This window comes from Cucurbita maxima, unplaced genomic scaffold, assembly GCF_002738345.1.
Source record: "Cucurbita maxima cultivar Rimu unplaced genomic scaffold, Cmax_1.0 Cma_Scf00007, whole genome shotgun sequence".
Lineage (NCBI taxonomy): Eukaryota > Viridiplantae > Streptophyta > Magnoliopsida > Cucurbitales > Cucurbitaceae > Cucurbita > Cucurbita maxima.
In genome coordinates this window covers 1,474,109-1,486,771 of record NW_019272023.1, presented here as the reverse complement: position 1 = coordinate 1,486,771, position 12,663 = coordinate 1,474,109, and the positions used below count along the sequence as shown (strand labels likewise).

The 12,663-nt window shown below is 34.6% G+C and overlaps 2 protein-coding genes across 2 annotated transcripts; one reads left to right on the top strand and one right to left on the bottom strand.

Annotated features, from left to right (window-relative positions):
* The first annotated feature begins 3,142 nt into the window (after positions 1-3,142).
* On the top strand, positions 3,143-5,719 carry LOC111481716 (B3 domain-containing protein At2g36080-like). The gene is made up of 3 exons (XM_023127289.1): positions 3,143-3,773; positions 4,238-4,437; positions 5,562-5,719. The coding sequence occupies exons 1-3, from the start codon at positions 3,167-3,169 to the stop codon at positions 5,607-5,609; spliced, it is 855 nt and encodes a 284-aa protein (XP_022983057.1). The 5' UTR covers positions 3,143-3,166; the 3' UTR covers positions 5,610-5,719.
* Positions 5,720-8,773: 3,054 nt separating this feature from the next.
* Positions 8,774-11,993, bottom strand: LOC111481775. Its single transcript, XM_023127366.1, has 3 exons — positions 11,701-11,993; positions 11,285-11,444; positions 8,774-9,114 (listed from the first exon to the last, which is right to left on the bottom strand). The coding sequence occupies exons 1-3, from the start codon at positions 11,836-11,838 to the stop codon at positions 8,930-8,932; spliced, it is 483 nt and encodes a 160-aa protein (XP_022983134.1). The 5' UTR covers positions 11,839-11,993; the 3' UTR covers positions 8,774-8,929.
* Positions 11,994-12,663: the final 670 nt, after the last annotated feature.

Here is a 12,663-nt window from a genome sequence, read left to right as displayed (position 1 = left end):
ACTAAAGTTGTTGGGCCTATTGCATTTGTAACCCCACCCCTATTACATAAAAGGCCCAATTACAAAGCCCACTTCAACTACCAGAAATGGTCTCTCTTAATCACAACCTTACATCATCCATTTATTCGCCACGTGTCATTATCCCAAAATCTTTAAAATTCAACCCTGTTATTTGAAAATTATTAAATTTGGAAAGGATCTGGTGGGCCCAGGGTGCATTAAAAAAGTGGGCCCAAAAGTGGGCGGTAACCCGCATGCGGATCAGGTGGGAGCTGGAAGAATCCATTTCCGGGCAAGCCGCAGGCCCTGAATTAAACTTGACGTCTCCATTTCTACTATTTATTTATTGCCGATTTCTCTTTCTTAAATTATTTACTACTTCCCATTTTTAAATATATATTTTAATTGCAACACGACTATTAGTATAGACTCGATTCGTTCGTGTATCATTCCTTTATTCAGGTATTATATTAGTCGGATAGCCCATGTTGTTACATTATTTACAGGTTTTTATAATCAATAATTACAAAAACTGACTATACAGCTTTCAATATTTGTATGATATTCCCGGTCTCAATACAAAGGACCAATACTTCCATTACTTTATTTTATAAGATTCTCTTTTATCACTTTTATGTCTAATGTTTTTATTTATTTTATGTTAATTTTTTGAAAATATATGGACTGACGAAAATCAAATGAAAAATGATATTTTATTCTCCATCCAAGAACACATCGCCTTCAATCCTTTCGTATAGATTAGATTTAAAGATATTAATTTAAACAAGTTTATATTACATATTCATTGCCTCACACCATGAGATTAGAATCTTAATATTTTAATAACTAAACCCATCAATGTACTAAGGCGGGTTGTTCCATTTTATTTTATTTTATTTTATTTTATTTTATTTCTAACGAACTTAAGGCCATTTGTTATAAATTTTAAATTCCAAATGTTTGATTCCTACTCCATACTTAGGGAACCAACACCACAAATTCGAATCGCCATTGGATTTTGATACATTACCCTTGGAACACAATGATCTACCCCATCCTCTTTCATTGAACCCACCCCTAAATCACCATAAATTATTTGTTCGATTGTCACAAACTTTACAATGTATCTATGAACCAGAGATTTTCACACCCTTATAAGTAATATTTCGTTCTTCTCGATATGAGATTTCACAATGCACCCCACTTATGAGCTCAACGTTCTAGATGTCTGACTCTAATACCATTTATAACAACTCAAGTCTACCATTAATAGATATTTTTCCATTTTGACCTAATATAAAAAATATAGGCTTATTATTAAAAGAGACATGTAATAGGCACGTCATAACTAAAATATTTATTTCATTAGAGGTTAAGAGTAAAGAATGCATTAAATGAAAGTATGAGAGAAATTTGTAGGAGTCTCTAGAATGCCTCTGTGACATCATTTCTTGAAACTTGCATGTCTTTTTCTTTTTTTAATTATAAAATAAAGTTTCAAGCTTAGTTGTCAAAATATATATATATATATATATATATATATATATATATATATATATATATATTTAAATTATGATAAAAGTAACTTTAAATTAATTGAATATTTAAAATACAATAAAATTAAACATTTAAAAATGCATAGAATTAACTGAAGCTTAAAAAATTGGGATAAAAAGTAATTTTTTAAAATTAAAAAGAAAAGTGGGCAAAGGGTAGAGGTGGGTTTTGTCGGACATAATATTATCTTTTATTCTTTTTTCTAAATAAATATCAATTTCATCGTTATTAGATGCCATCCATTTAATATATTTTATTTTCCCCAAAATACACTAAAGTTATTTTTATATTTAAAAATACATTTAATTTTAAAATAAATATATATTTTTTATCGAAATAAGTTGATATAGATAATAATTTCGAGTTAGATTCTTAATTCATTCATATACATCTGAACGGAGAGATCGAGAGAGAAGTGTTGTGTGTGTGAACAGTCAATATTAGCGAAAGGATGGAATTGAAACACGACTATACATATTATCATATATCTATATGTATATATAATCTTATCTCATCTCTGGTGGGTTTTATTGGAAAGGGAAAAACAAGAACAGCTTGGGATTTGTTTCCACTTATATTTATATATATATTTCTCTGTACATACAGAAATTTGGATTTGTAGCTTTTAAACTAATGTCTGAGTGTGTGAAGGAATGGGTGAATGGAAGAATGGCAGAAACAAAAAGAGTTATAATGTTGTCATGCACGTGACTCCTATTTTACTTCCCACGCCTTTCTACCACCTTCGGTTCGGTGTCACATGTTTTCGAGATCAATGCAACAGTAAGTCTGTAATCGTTTGTTAATTCTAGTTGAATTAATGAATAACATAAGCTTAATCTGTCCAAATATTCATATCAACAAAAACTCTTCTTAGCTCAATTGATGTCAGTCTATTTCTAAATGTCTCATGGATCAAACTTGTAGACATTGTCCTATTTGGACTTTCTCCCATAAACAATGTTTCACTCCCCTCTTAAACCAATGTGGGATCTTCTCGAGATCCCGCATTCTCTCTGACACTCGTTCCCCTCTCTAGTCAACGTGGGATCTCACAATCTACTCCTATTTTGATGCCCTGCGTTTGACTCTATTATCATCTGTAATAGTCCAAATCTACCGTTAGCAAATATTGTTCTCTTTGAATTTTTCCTCAAAATTTTAAAACGTGCTAAAGAGAAGTTTTTACACCCTTACAAAGAATGTTTCGTTCTCTTTTTCAACTGAGGTGAGATCTCAACAAAGTGAGTATAAAACCACGAATTTTTAAAATAATAAATAAGTATGATATGGAGGGATTTATGAGTAGTTATATTATAAGTTTAAAAATGTGAGATATCTCATTGTTATTATTTTGATATTGTTCACTGAAATTAATGATTGATGCATTCGATCACGCGAGTGTCTCTCTCTCTCTCTCATATTTTTCATAACCCTATTTCTGTGTATCTCTTAGTGTCATGTCTTTTGAGACCTTTTTTTTAAGAGAGAAAAGAAAAAAGAAAAAAAAAAAACATGTGTTATGAGAGCCACTCAAGTAATAAGACTCCAAAAAGGACCCCCACAAATAAAATCCACACTCGCTTCATCTCCCTATCTGTAAACGAAAATGTCTATAAACCACTTCTCTCAAGACTTCCATCAACCCCTCTTCTCATCTCCCCACCTCCCCATCATGCTTAGTAATAACCCCAAATCCTCCCTCTCTGACAACCTCAAGCAGCCCATGTTCGAGAAGCCCTTAACCCCCAGCGACGTTGGGAAACTCAACCGCCTCGTTATCCCCAAGCAGTATGCGGAGAGATACTTTCCCCTCTCACCCTCCTCCTCCGCCGCCGCCGCCGCCACTGCCCACTCTGCTGACAAGGCCTTGCTCCTCACCTTCGAAGATGAGTCTGGAAAGCTGTGGCGCTTTCGTTACTCTTATTGGAATAGTAGCCAGAGCTATGTGTTGACTAAGGGCTGGAGCCGCTTTGTCAAAGAGAAGCGCCTTGACGCTGGTGATTGCGTCGTTTTTGAACGCCACCGCTCTGATGGCGACAGGTTGTTCATTGGCTGGAAGCGGCGCTCGGCGCCCTCTCCGGCGGAGACTGCTGTGGCGCCAAGTGGCAGTGGCGGTGGGTGTTGGACTAGAATGTTCTACTCTGCAAACCCATATCCTTCTCATCATCATCTTCCTTCACCGCCATACCAATCTTCGGGTTCTACTCTTCAAGGTTTTTTTTTTTTTTTTTTTTCCCAATTTTGTTCATGTTTCTAAAAGAATTTTAAATAAGCCCAACATTATCTATTATTGAAATTTTCTCCCCAAACTTTGTTATTCCTTTTTGAAATTGAACTTAAAAATGAATATTACCTTTATCCAATTGTATTGGGATCATAAAGGCCATCTTTTTTTGACCAAAAATGGGACTAACAAACGGAGTAATTTTTTAGCTAAGAATCAATAGTTTAATATAGTCAATAGAAAGCATGAAGAATGCTATAATGTTTTATTTATTTATTTATTCTCTTTCCAGCACCCATAAATCATGCCTTTAACTACTCATAAATTCGTACTTTAAAATATAAAATACAAAATACCCAGAAATTAATTTGATTTTTTTTTATTTCTTAATTTGATAAAAGGTTTTTATTTTTTTAAATTAAAAAAAAGTTGATGTATGCGCATTGTTTTCAGAGTCCTCTGTTCAGAGTCAAACAGTGTCGGTTGGGAATTCAAAGATTCTGCGGCTGTTCGGGGTGGACTTAGAGTGCCAAACCGACATGTCGGAACCTGAACCACCGTCGACGGTCGGAGGCGTGTCAAGTATGTCGGGCCGGGATCCGACCCGCCACATTTTCTACTCACATTATTCTTCTGCCGTTCCTCATCACATGGTATGCCAACTCAACTTCATATTATAATTATTTTCCCCTTTTATTATTTTTTTTATAACTTTAATATAAAAAAAAAAATCGTTTTGCATCTCCGATTCCCTTTTGGGTTGTTCCCTATAATCGGACAGGTTAGAGTCAAAATGGCAAAAAAAAGGAAGAAAAAAATACGCTTAAAAAAAAAACAAGTAAGAAAAGTAGTGGTTTAATTAAATTGATCGGTCACCTCTTTTGGGGACAAAATCTGTGCATGAATCTAGCATTTTAGCTCCAAATATTGCTCAGTTTAATGATGATTCAATGTCATATATGCTCACTCATTTATATTAAATAATGCAAGGGGATGACCTAACTAAACCATTATATGAGTAGCATGATAGAAAGCATCGCTACACTTTATTCTGTATGCTATTCCCATTTTTCGAACTTAACACTATACAAATAAAACTTAGAACACAATCTGCAAAATCCACACGAAAACAATAAAAGAACAAAAATAGTCAAAAAAGACAATGGGTCAATATTTACTCTATATTTAGAGAACATAAAAGTTTGATTACCAGAGAATATGATTTGTAGCAATTTGGGATCGATACAAAGTCATCCAATGTTGTATTTTTTTGTGTCTATACTAAAGAAAGCACAAGCCAATCGATATGAAAATGCTAGAAACGTATGTATTTTTATGAGGAGATTGGGAAGACAGGAGAAAAGAAAAGGGAAAGAAAGAGAAAATGGTAGGTTTCCAGATGGTGAGGGGGACATCGTACATTGACAGCAAGGGGGAAATGATATCGGACCATAAACTCTGCACAAATAAACCAAACCTCTGAAACTTAAGGTCACTCTCTGCCTTCACCTTCAGACATCACTTCCACTAAAAATTCAAAACCTTCCTTTCTTAGAAACCTACACTGTATGGACTAAAACCTATTCAGTTTTTACGGCTCTTTTTGTACTGCTATTTCTAAGTTTCTAATTTTTAAGTTTTCTTTTCTTTTTCGTCTTAACAACTACTTGGTTAGTTCGGCTAAAATTCTGCAAATCCTGTCTGAAGAATTTTCTTTTTGTTTATCTATAGTCTGTAACAGATCATTTTAAGAGAGCCTAAAATGTGGTTGTAACAGGATTTCACTTTCCCACAAGATGTCAAGCAGACGAAATATCAAGGATAGAGATGTGTGGATGTGACGTCCCTGTACTGCAAAACCCACTTTTTATCTTTCACAATTAAAACCCCCCACCAGTTCGCTTGGGAAGGGTCGCCCCATCAAATAAAAAAGAAGGGGAGATAGAATAGAGGGAAAAAAAAAGGGAAATCCCAGATTTTCTGGCCGAGTTCCCGAGGTCAGAGGTGAGGGAAGGTGAACAGAGATCACAGATAAGGATGTGTTGGGTCTGGAGAGAAAAAGAAGAAAGTGGGGTCCAAGAAGAAAGCTAGCAAGGGCTGACGTCAAACATGCAAATCGGAAACTAGGGCCGTTGAAGGTCAGGAATGAGGAATTTACTTTACTACTGTTGAGATTCTGGCTCAAGATTTTTGAGAGAGGCTCAAAATATGACTAATGGAATACGGGGAGAGGGTATGGGAGAGGCTAATGCTTTATTTGAGTGGGTGGGATTGGATGAATCGGTGGCAGTCCCATCGTACTAGCCTACCTCTACCCCTACTACTATCTTTTATAAGTCTTAGCAAAATCTAACCTTTCTTTCACACCTCAATTATATAAGCATTTACCTCTCAATTGTCGTGTCATTTCAACCTTTTTCTGTGAATCCATCTGTGATCTAATCTGCTCTGCTTATCGAGAGGATGTTCATTTCATGCCCATGTCTGCCCCTGCATTCAATACGGAGATAAAATTGATAAAAGTTTTGGATGAAAAGACATCTTAAAGAACATATTCATGTTTCCTCGCCCTACGACTTTAACTTTGTGATGAGCATGCTTTTATTATGACTAAGAAAATAACAGAGAATTCAACTCGTGATGCTTTGCCAAGTTCCGATTACAACATATCAAGAAATTATGTTCACTTTATGTTTGGTTCTATAAGTATTTTAAATAATTTTAGGACTGCTTGATAATAATTTAAACTATGGTTTAAAAGTATTTCATTAGAAAAGCCTACAATCTCAAATGCTAGATCAAACTCAAGTGACGTACAAATCCTCTGAACATTTACTCCATGGCCATATTTCGAGAAAGTTTGCAGCAAGGAAGAAACCTACCAGATTTCAGTAGCAGTGACATAAGGTAGAAACAGAAAAACTGTAGTCCTCTTCCAACTCACTCTATTGTGATTGGTCTGCCAAAAACTGTGGAGTCCATTTCAGTCCTATCATCATACTCTCAAACAGACAGTGTGTTCTTTTTAGCACGTTAGACACATAACTCCAAAGAAACCAACTAGCTCATTTGCAATCAACACAGCACCAATCAGAAAAACTATCTACAGTATAGTATACTGACATATTTTGTTATATTTCGACTCTGTATTTGTAGTGTAGGCTATAGAACAAATGAAAACAGTAAACGATGAGGTGTCTATGAATTGGCAAGACAAAATGTATAATAGCCTTTTTTNTTTTTTTTTTTTTTTTTTTTTTTTTTTGTTAACTTATATACGTTTTGGGAAAAGCAAGTAATGAGATCATGCATTGATGATTAGCATGGAATTGCGTTGTGTCTACAGCATCTAAAATGAGGTGCAAATGTTCAGTACAACTTGTAGAATTATAAAAAAACATAACATTAACTAGTGGTTGAATTAGACATAATATCAGCATATTATTACCTGTGCGAATGATGAAAAGATAAGGAGATCTTGCTAGCGAGGCCCATAAATGTTCGGACAAAAGAGGTAGCCATTGAACTCTCTGGTTGATGATTTTCTAATCTCCATCAGTGGCTTTGATAGTGGGGGTCCCCAGATGTGTGCAAGCTATCATTTGCATTGAAGAAATGGCTTATCAAAGAATGAAAAGACTCTACTTTAGGGATATGTTGGGCAAGCATAACTCGATTACGCTGACCAAGTACAGTACACATATAGTAACAGCTAGTGATAATTCGTCTACGGTCCATTCCACTTCATCTTTTCATCGATCAGATCATTTGCAACTCAAGAATACCCTTGAAGACAGTGACAAACAATACCAAAAATCAGCATAGTCAATATTTGTACTCACCCAAAGGTAATCGAAAAATTTACATTTCAAGGGTTGCATAAGTTGATGTGAATATGGGATTTCAGCTCATGCGACCTTAATCAATTCTCTGACAAGAAATAACTCGAGGGAAAATATTATCATATTGTCACCCTCGTTTAGGAAAAAAACTTTTAACCAAGGATCACAATAGGGCTTGCAAGAACCATGTGCTTGAAAACTGAAAAGATAAGAAGCAACGGCAAGTATGAAACTAGAGAGCAGACACGATACTGAGCAACCTCACAATTGATTTCTTTTTAAAATGTAGTCCTAAAAAAAGCATAAAAAATATGAAGCAATTGGAAGTACCTCATTAGTTTTCAACAATTCAGGCTTCGTTGGGAAAGTCAAATTGTAGCTCGACATTGGGAGCTCATTTGTTAATAACAAGAACCCAATTATAAATGGGCCCTTCATGCCAGTCATTTTCAACCTTCCCTCCCACCATAATAAAATGTACTTGAGCATCTCCACAGCATCTTATGACCTAACTCTGCCACTACGTTTCTTTCTCAATTTGCAAAATCAGCGTTCAACTCTTTCTTGTCAAAATAAAGAGTTATGGTTGCACTGGAAACTCAATCCACCATGCAGATACCTCAAGACATAATTGAAAAGCCAGAGTGTTATTAACGTGAACGCAGGGGCCAGCTGCAATGTACAATTCATGCCTGAAGTGTTAGGAAATATTATCCAACTTTGAGATAAATGGTAAACCAAACCTTATGGGAGCAGAAGTTATGTCCCTGTGGTCTTTTGCGAATTTCACACATTTTCTCAAATGTGCCAGGAGAAAGTTTGGACCAACAATCCAACTTCCAAAAGGACGAAGGATAAAAGGCCTTGAGAGTCCCAAAGGAAGACCACATAGGTAGAAGCAAGAAAAGAACTGCTGAATTATTCATTTAGCAGCCAAAAACAGCTTCCTTCACACTAATATCTCCATGCCTTCTTGTAAGCAATTTAAGTCACTAAGAATTCCAAAATAACTGACAATAGTAGGGGAAATAATAATAATAAAAAAAAAAAAAAAAAAAAATCATGCAACTAGTTCTGTAGGGAACATAAAGGTTGAATTTGCTACCCTTTCTTATGACCGTGTGTGTTCGTGTGAATAAATAGGTGGTGCTTAAAACAGTATGAATTCCAAATTGCACCGCGGAAACGACACAAAAAATCTTAACCAATTTTTACAACTAGAAACTGAACTGCCCAATCCTCTAAACTAGTGTAGTCACAATTCTGTAGCTTTTACATAAAACATAAATACGATCAGAAATTTTTATTTCATTTTTTCGCTTCCCTTCTGGGAATCAGAAATTTCCTTTTTCTCCATGACTTGCTGAATACCTTCTTGATAGCCATCTATAAAATTTTTCAGAGCGTCTCTATATCCAGAAGCTTTAGTCATATACACCCGCTGCAAAGCTGGCTTTAATGTTTCCATTCCTCCTCTTGCAGCCACGGCTGGATTTTTTATTTTTCCAACAAAAGAAAAATGGCAATCTAATCAGAAACAATCCAATCCAATAAATAGGAAAAATCGTAAAAACAGGTTGAAAGGAAAAGAAAACGTAAAGAAAATCTAATTGCAACAGAAGATGCACCTAAATCAATGTACTGCTAAAGAAAAGACAACAGAATAAGAAAACTTGAAATTCATGATTAACTTAAATAAAGAAAACGATGGTTTATAGGGGTGTTTGTCATGATGAGACCTCAATTTTTAAGTACAGAGTTCTTTAGTACATTAGGGAACATACACAATATAGTATAAGACACACACTGTTAGGGTCTAAACCACCCTACATGATCTCCGGTATAACCATTGCCATTGGTGTGCAGTTTTAACTGTCAACCTCCATTACTGGTCCACTGCTACTGAAACTAATTTTTCCCATTTTACGCTCAAGTTATACACAACTAAACCATATTCTCACACTGAACCCAACATTTTCTAAAATGGCTATTATACATAAATTGTGCTGAGAATTGTTCTGAGAAACTCTCCTTCAACCAAATTCTCATTTCTTTAGTCAGCTTTGAAATGTAGATATTCTGTGAGAGAGATAGGGTTTTACTAAATTAAGTGGCTCTGGGGAGAATTGACACTACTGACTTTGACACAGACACTCTACCTAATGGTCTATTTCTTTTCCCTTTCCCCTCAATGGTGAACTGTTGAGGATTGGAATCATACATTTTGCCAATATTTGTTTTTTTACACGAATATAAAATAAATTCTAGTAAACTTTAAGTTTAGCCTTACTCCTAATCAAGATTATAGAGATTGTTGTAGGTTATTCTGAGTCCTCTTTTTGTGGGAAAGGGAATATTTGTTTGGCATGCTCGTTTCTTTCATAATATGTGAAGTATTTTGCACGAGAAGAATAAGAGGATCTTTGAGGACAGAGGCATTCTGTGGGAGGAGTGTTGCATACTCCTACACCTCACTGTGAACTTCAAGTCTCTTCTTTTCTGAGATACACCAGCAGTTTAATTTCTGATAAACAGTGTAGAGAAAAGTAATGTATGTCCCATGGCCAGTCCAAGGTGGTAATGTCTGCGATGAGCAATATTGCTTGAAATATTATTCGTTGTTCTTTTTTCCATTTATTCAACTCTAGCTCTTTTGTTCCCTTGTTTGTCTGACCTCTCTTTTGTGCTTTAAATAGCTTTTTGATATAATAAATGATTGACACCGACAAGTAGGAATGTGAACTGCAATCTAGAACTCCTAGTTGATAAAATAAATGTAGAAACCATAACAGAGCATTCTATATCTTTGTGCCCCTTTTGATAGTGGATTATGGTAGGATTTCTAAATTACCAAAGGCGATAATGCCTTATACCTACAGTAAAATTAAATAAGAGAGTGAAAGTGAGTTTCAGAATTCAGAAGTACTGCATAAGAGTCAGGGAGATATAATTTGAGACACAAGCACAACTTATAATCCCACAAGCTTAATATGAAGGGCAGAATCTAATCAAATGAATACCATTACCACACAGCATCATTGTTTGATATTATTTGGCTGCTATTTCTATCCTGAGGATTGGTTGTTAGATATCTCATCAACATCAACAACCATGAGATGAGAGTTAAATCTAATTAAATACAGAGATAAATTTATAAGTATCATAATCTAGTTGTAAGAAATCCTCTCTCCGAACACAGTCCCATATCAAATTTAAACAGGGGAAGCAAAGAATAACCAGAAAACAAGGGCTAAAATATCGAGTATACTTATGACCATTCTATTCACATCTTCAGCTCTTTCCATTGATAGCAAGGCACGCTTGACAAGATTACAAAACCATGAACCATTACCTATCACTATTTCTTTCACAAGCATTAAATATTAAGGAATATTTCATTATTCAGCTATTGAATTTGAAGCAATTATCTCATGCATCAACAGGCTTGGTTGACCAGGAACTAGAAGTCAGTAGACAATATACATCAACCACTAGTGCACTGAAAATCATGTTCCAAGTAAAAATCAATTGGCACCCCAATCTAGAAGTTAGTAGACAAGAACTTCGCCCGATCATGAATACGTGATCACAAGGATAAGAAAATATTTCATTTTAGTATAAAGCATTTGAATCAAACTATAACACAAAGGTTGGTTACCCAGATCTTCCAGTGTTGAAGGTTCTTTCTCCTTAGGTGCACTTTCTGCTGAATTCTTTTTGTTTTCGCTTTCTTCCACCTTATAGTCATTTGGTCGCAGTTCAGGACCAATGTCCCGCACCCAGCTTGCAGCATATAACCTGGAAGCCTCCTTCAACACCTGAAATCAGCATATGAGCATACTTAGAATAAGAGCTTAGTAAAATCGAATTTCAATGACCAGTTAAATAATAATCATAGATTCGATTAGAAATCGAGTGAACAGTACTTCAGTCAATCCCGAGCACTAGCAAGTATCTTTTCCTCTCAATCACAGATTAGGACTTATCAATCCGTACCTAAATACTTGCAAGAGAGAGTAGAACAACTGCAAAGCCAACAAGAGAAAACGATAACGTCAACGAATAATAGTTTACCAAGAATCGTTCAAGCCATGTAAGCTTTCGACGCTTCTTTGAATGCGGAGGATCCGGCAACGACGAAGGAAATGCAATTTCCTTCAAATCATACCGAACGTAATCATAAATCTTCCTTAAAACGATCCTCGCCTTCATTCCTGCTACAGATTAGCTGACTTATATTTCACCATTCCATGCATTTGCTGCTCCAAGCCTGTGTTCCAACAAGAAATTGGCTCGAAACTTCATTCAGAGAAAGAGGAAAATAGAAATTCCGCAGCGTGAGGAAACGATCCTCAGTTAACCTGATCGAACGGCTCACTCTCATCGTAAGACATATGGGCCCAGCCCTAAAAATTGGACCTAAAACACTGGTTAGGTTTATCTTGGGCCGGACGGCTAACCATCAATAGTGAAGCCCATAATCCAATTTTGTGTGATATTTGATCAGAATTTGATGAGAATATTAATTATTTAACTTTTTTTTAAAGCATCAATAAAATGTTATTTATAATTATTTAAATTTTATATATTTTTATTATTTTACTTGATAAAATTTATTATACTGTAAAGTTTAACTTAATATATTTAAAAAAATTGAATTCATATTTTAACCTTTTAAAAAAATTATGAACTAAAAACTATAATATTTTAAATTATAAAAATATTAGAAATTTCACTTTTAAAATATATAATGTGTGTAAATACATACATACTTAGATCATTCAAATATTTTAAGTTCCATGAGTGGTAATCCAAATCTAGTGCAATAAATAAATTGACTAAATTTTAACATTATCATGAATTTAAGTTGATTTTAATAGAATCGAGGAAAATATAAATAAGAAACAAATATTTATTTGAATATGATTTTAAAATGATTAAAAGTAACTAATTTTCAATTTTAATTATTCTAAAAAAAAAATTCCTTTTTGTTAATAATATAAAGGTGAGGTATAAATGTCTGTCACATAATAAATT

What these genes read in the sequence shown, in the direction of transcription:
- LOC111481716 (XM_023127289.1), top strand. Translation starts at nt 3,167, where the DNA reads ATGTCTATAAACCACTTCTCTCAAGACTTCCATCAACCCCTCTTCTCA. An exon ending in TTCGGGTTCTACTCTTCAAG is followed by an intron (nt 3,774 to 4,237) that starts GTTTTTTTTTTT and finishes CATTGTTTTCAG; the next exon opens with AGTCCTCTGTTCAGAGTCAA. An exon ending in CTGCCGTTCCTCATCACATG is followed by an intron (nt 4,438 to 5,561) that starts GTATGCCAACTC and finishes TGGTTGTAACAG; the next exon opens with GATTTCACTTTCCCACAAGA.
- LOC111481775 (XM_023127366.1), bottom strand. Translation starts at nt 11,838, where the DNA reads ATGAAGGCGAGGATCGTTTTAAGGAAGATTTATGATTACGTTCGGTAT. An exon ending in CATGGCTTGAACGATTCTTG is followed by an intron (nt 11,445 to 11,700) that starts GTAAACTATTAT and finishes TGCTGATTTCAG; the next exon opens with GTGTTGAAGGAGGCTTCCAG. An exon ending in TTCAACACTGGAAGATCTGG is followed by an intron (nt 9,115 to 11,284) that starts GTAACCAACCTT and finishes TAAAAAATCCAG; the next exon opens with CCGTGGCTGCAAGAGGAGGA.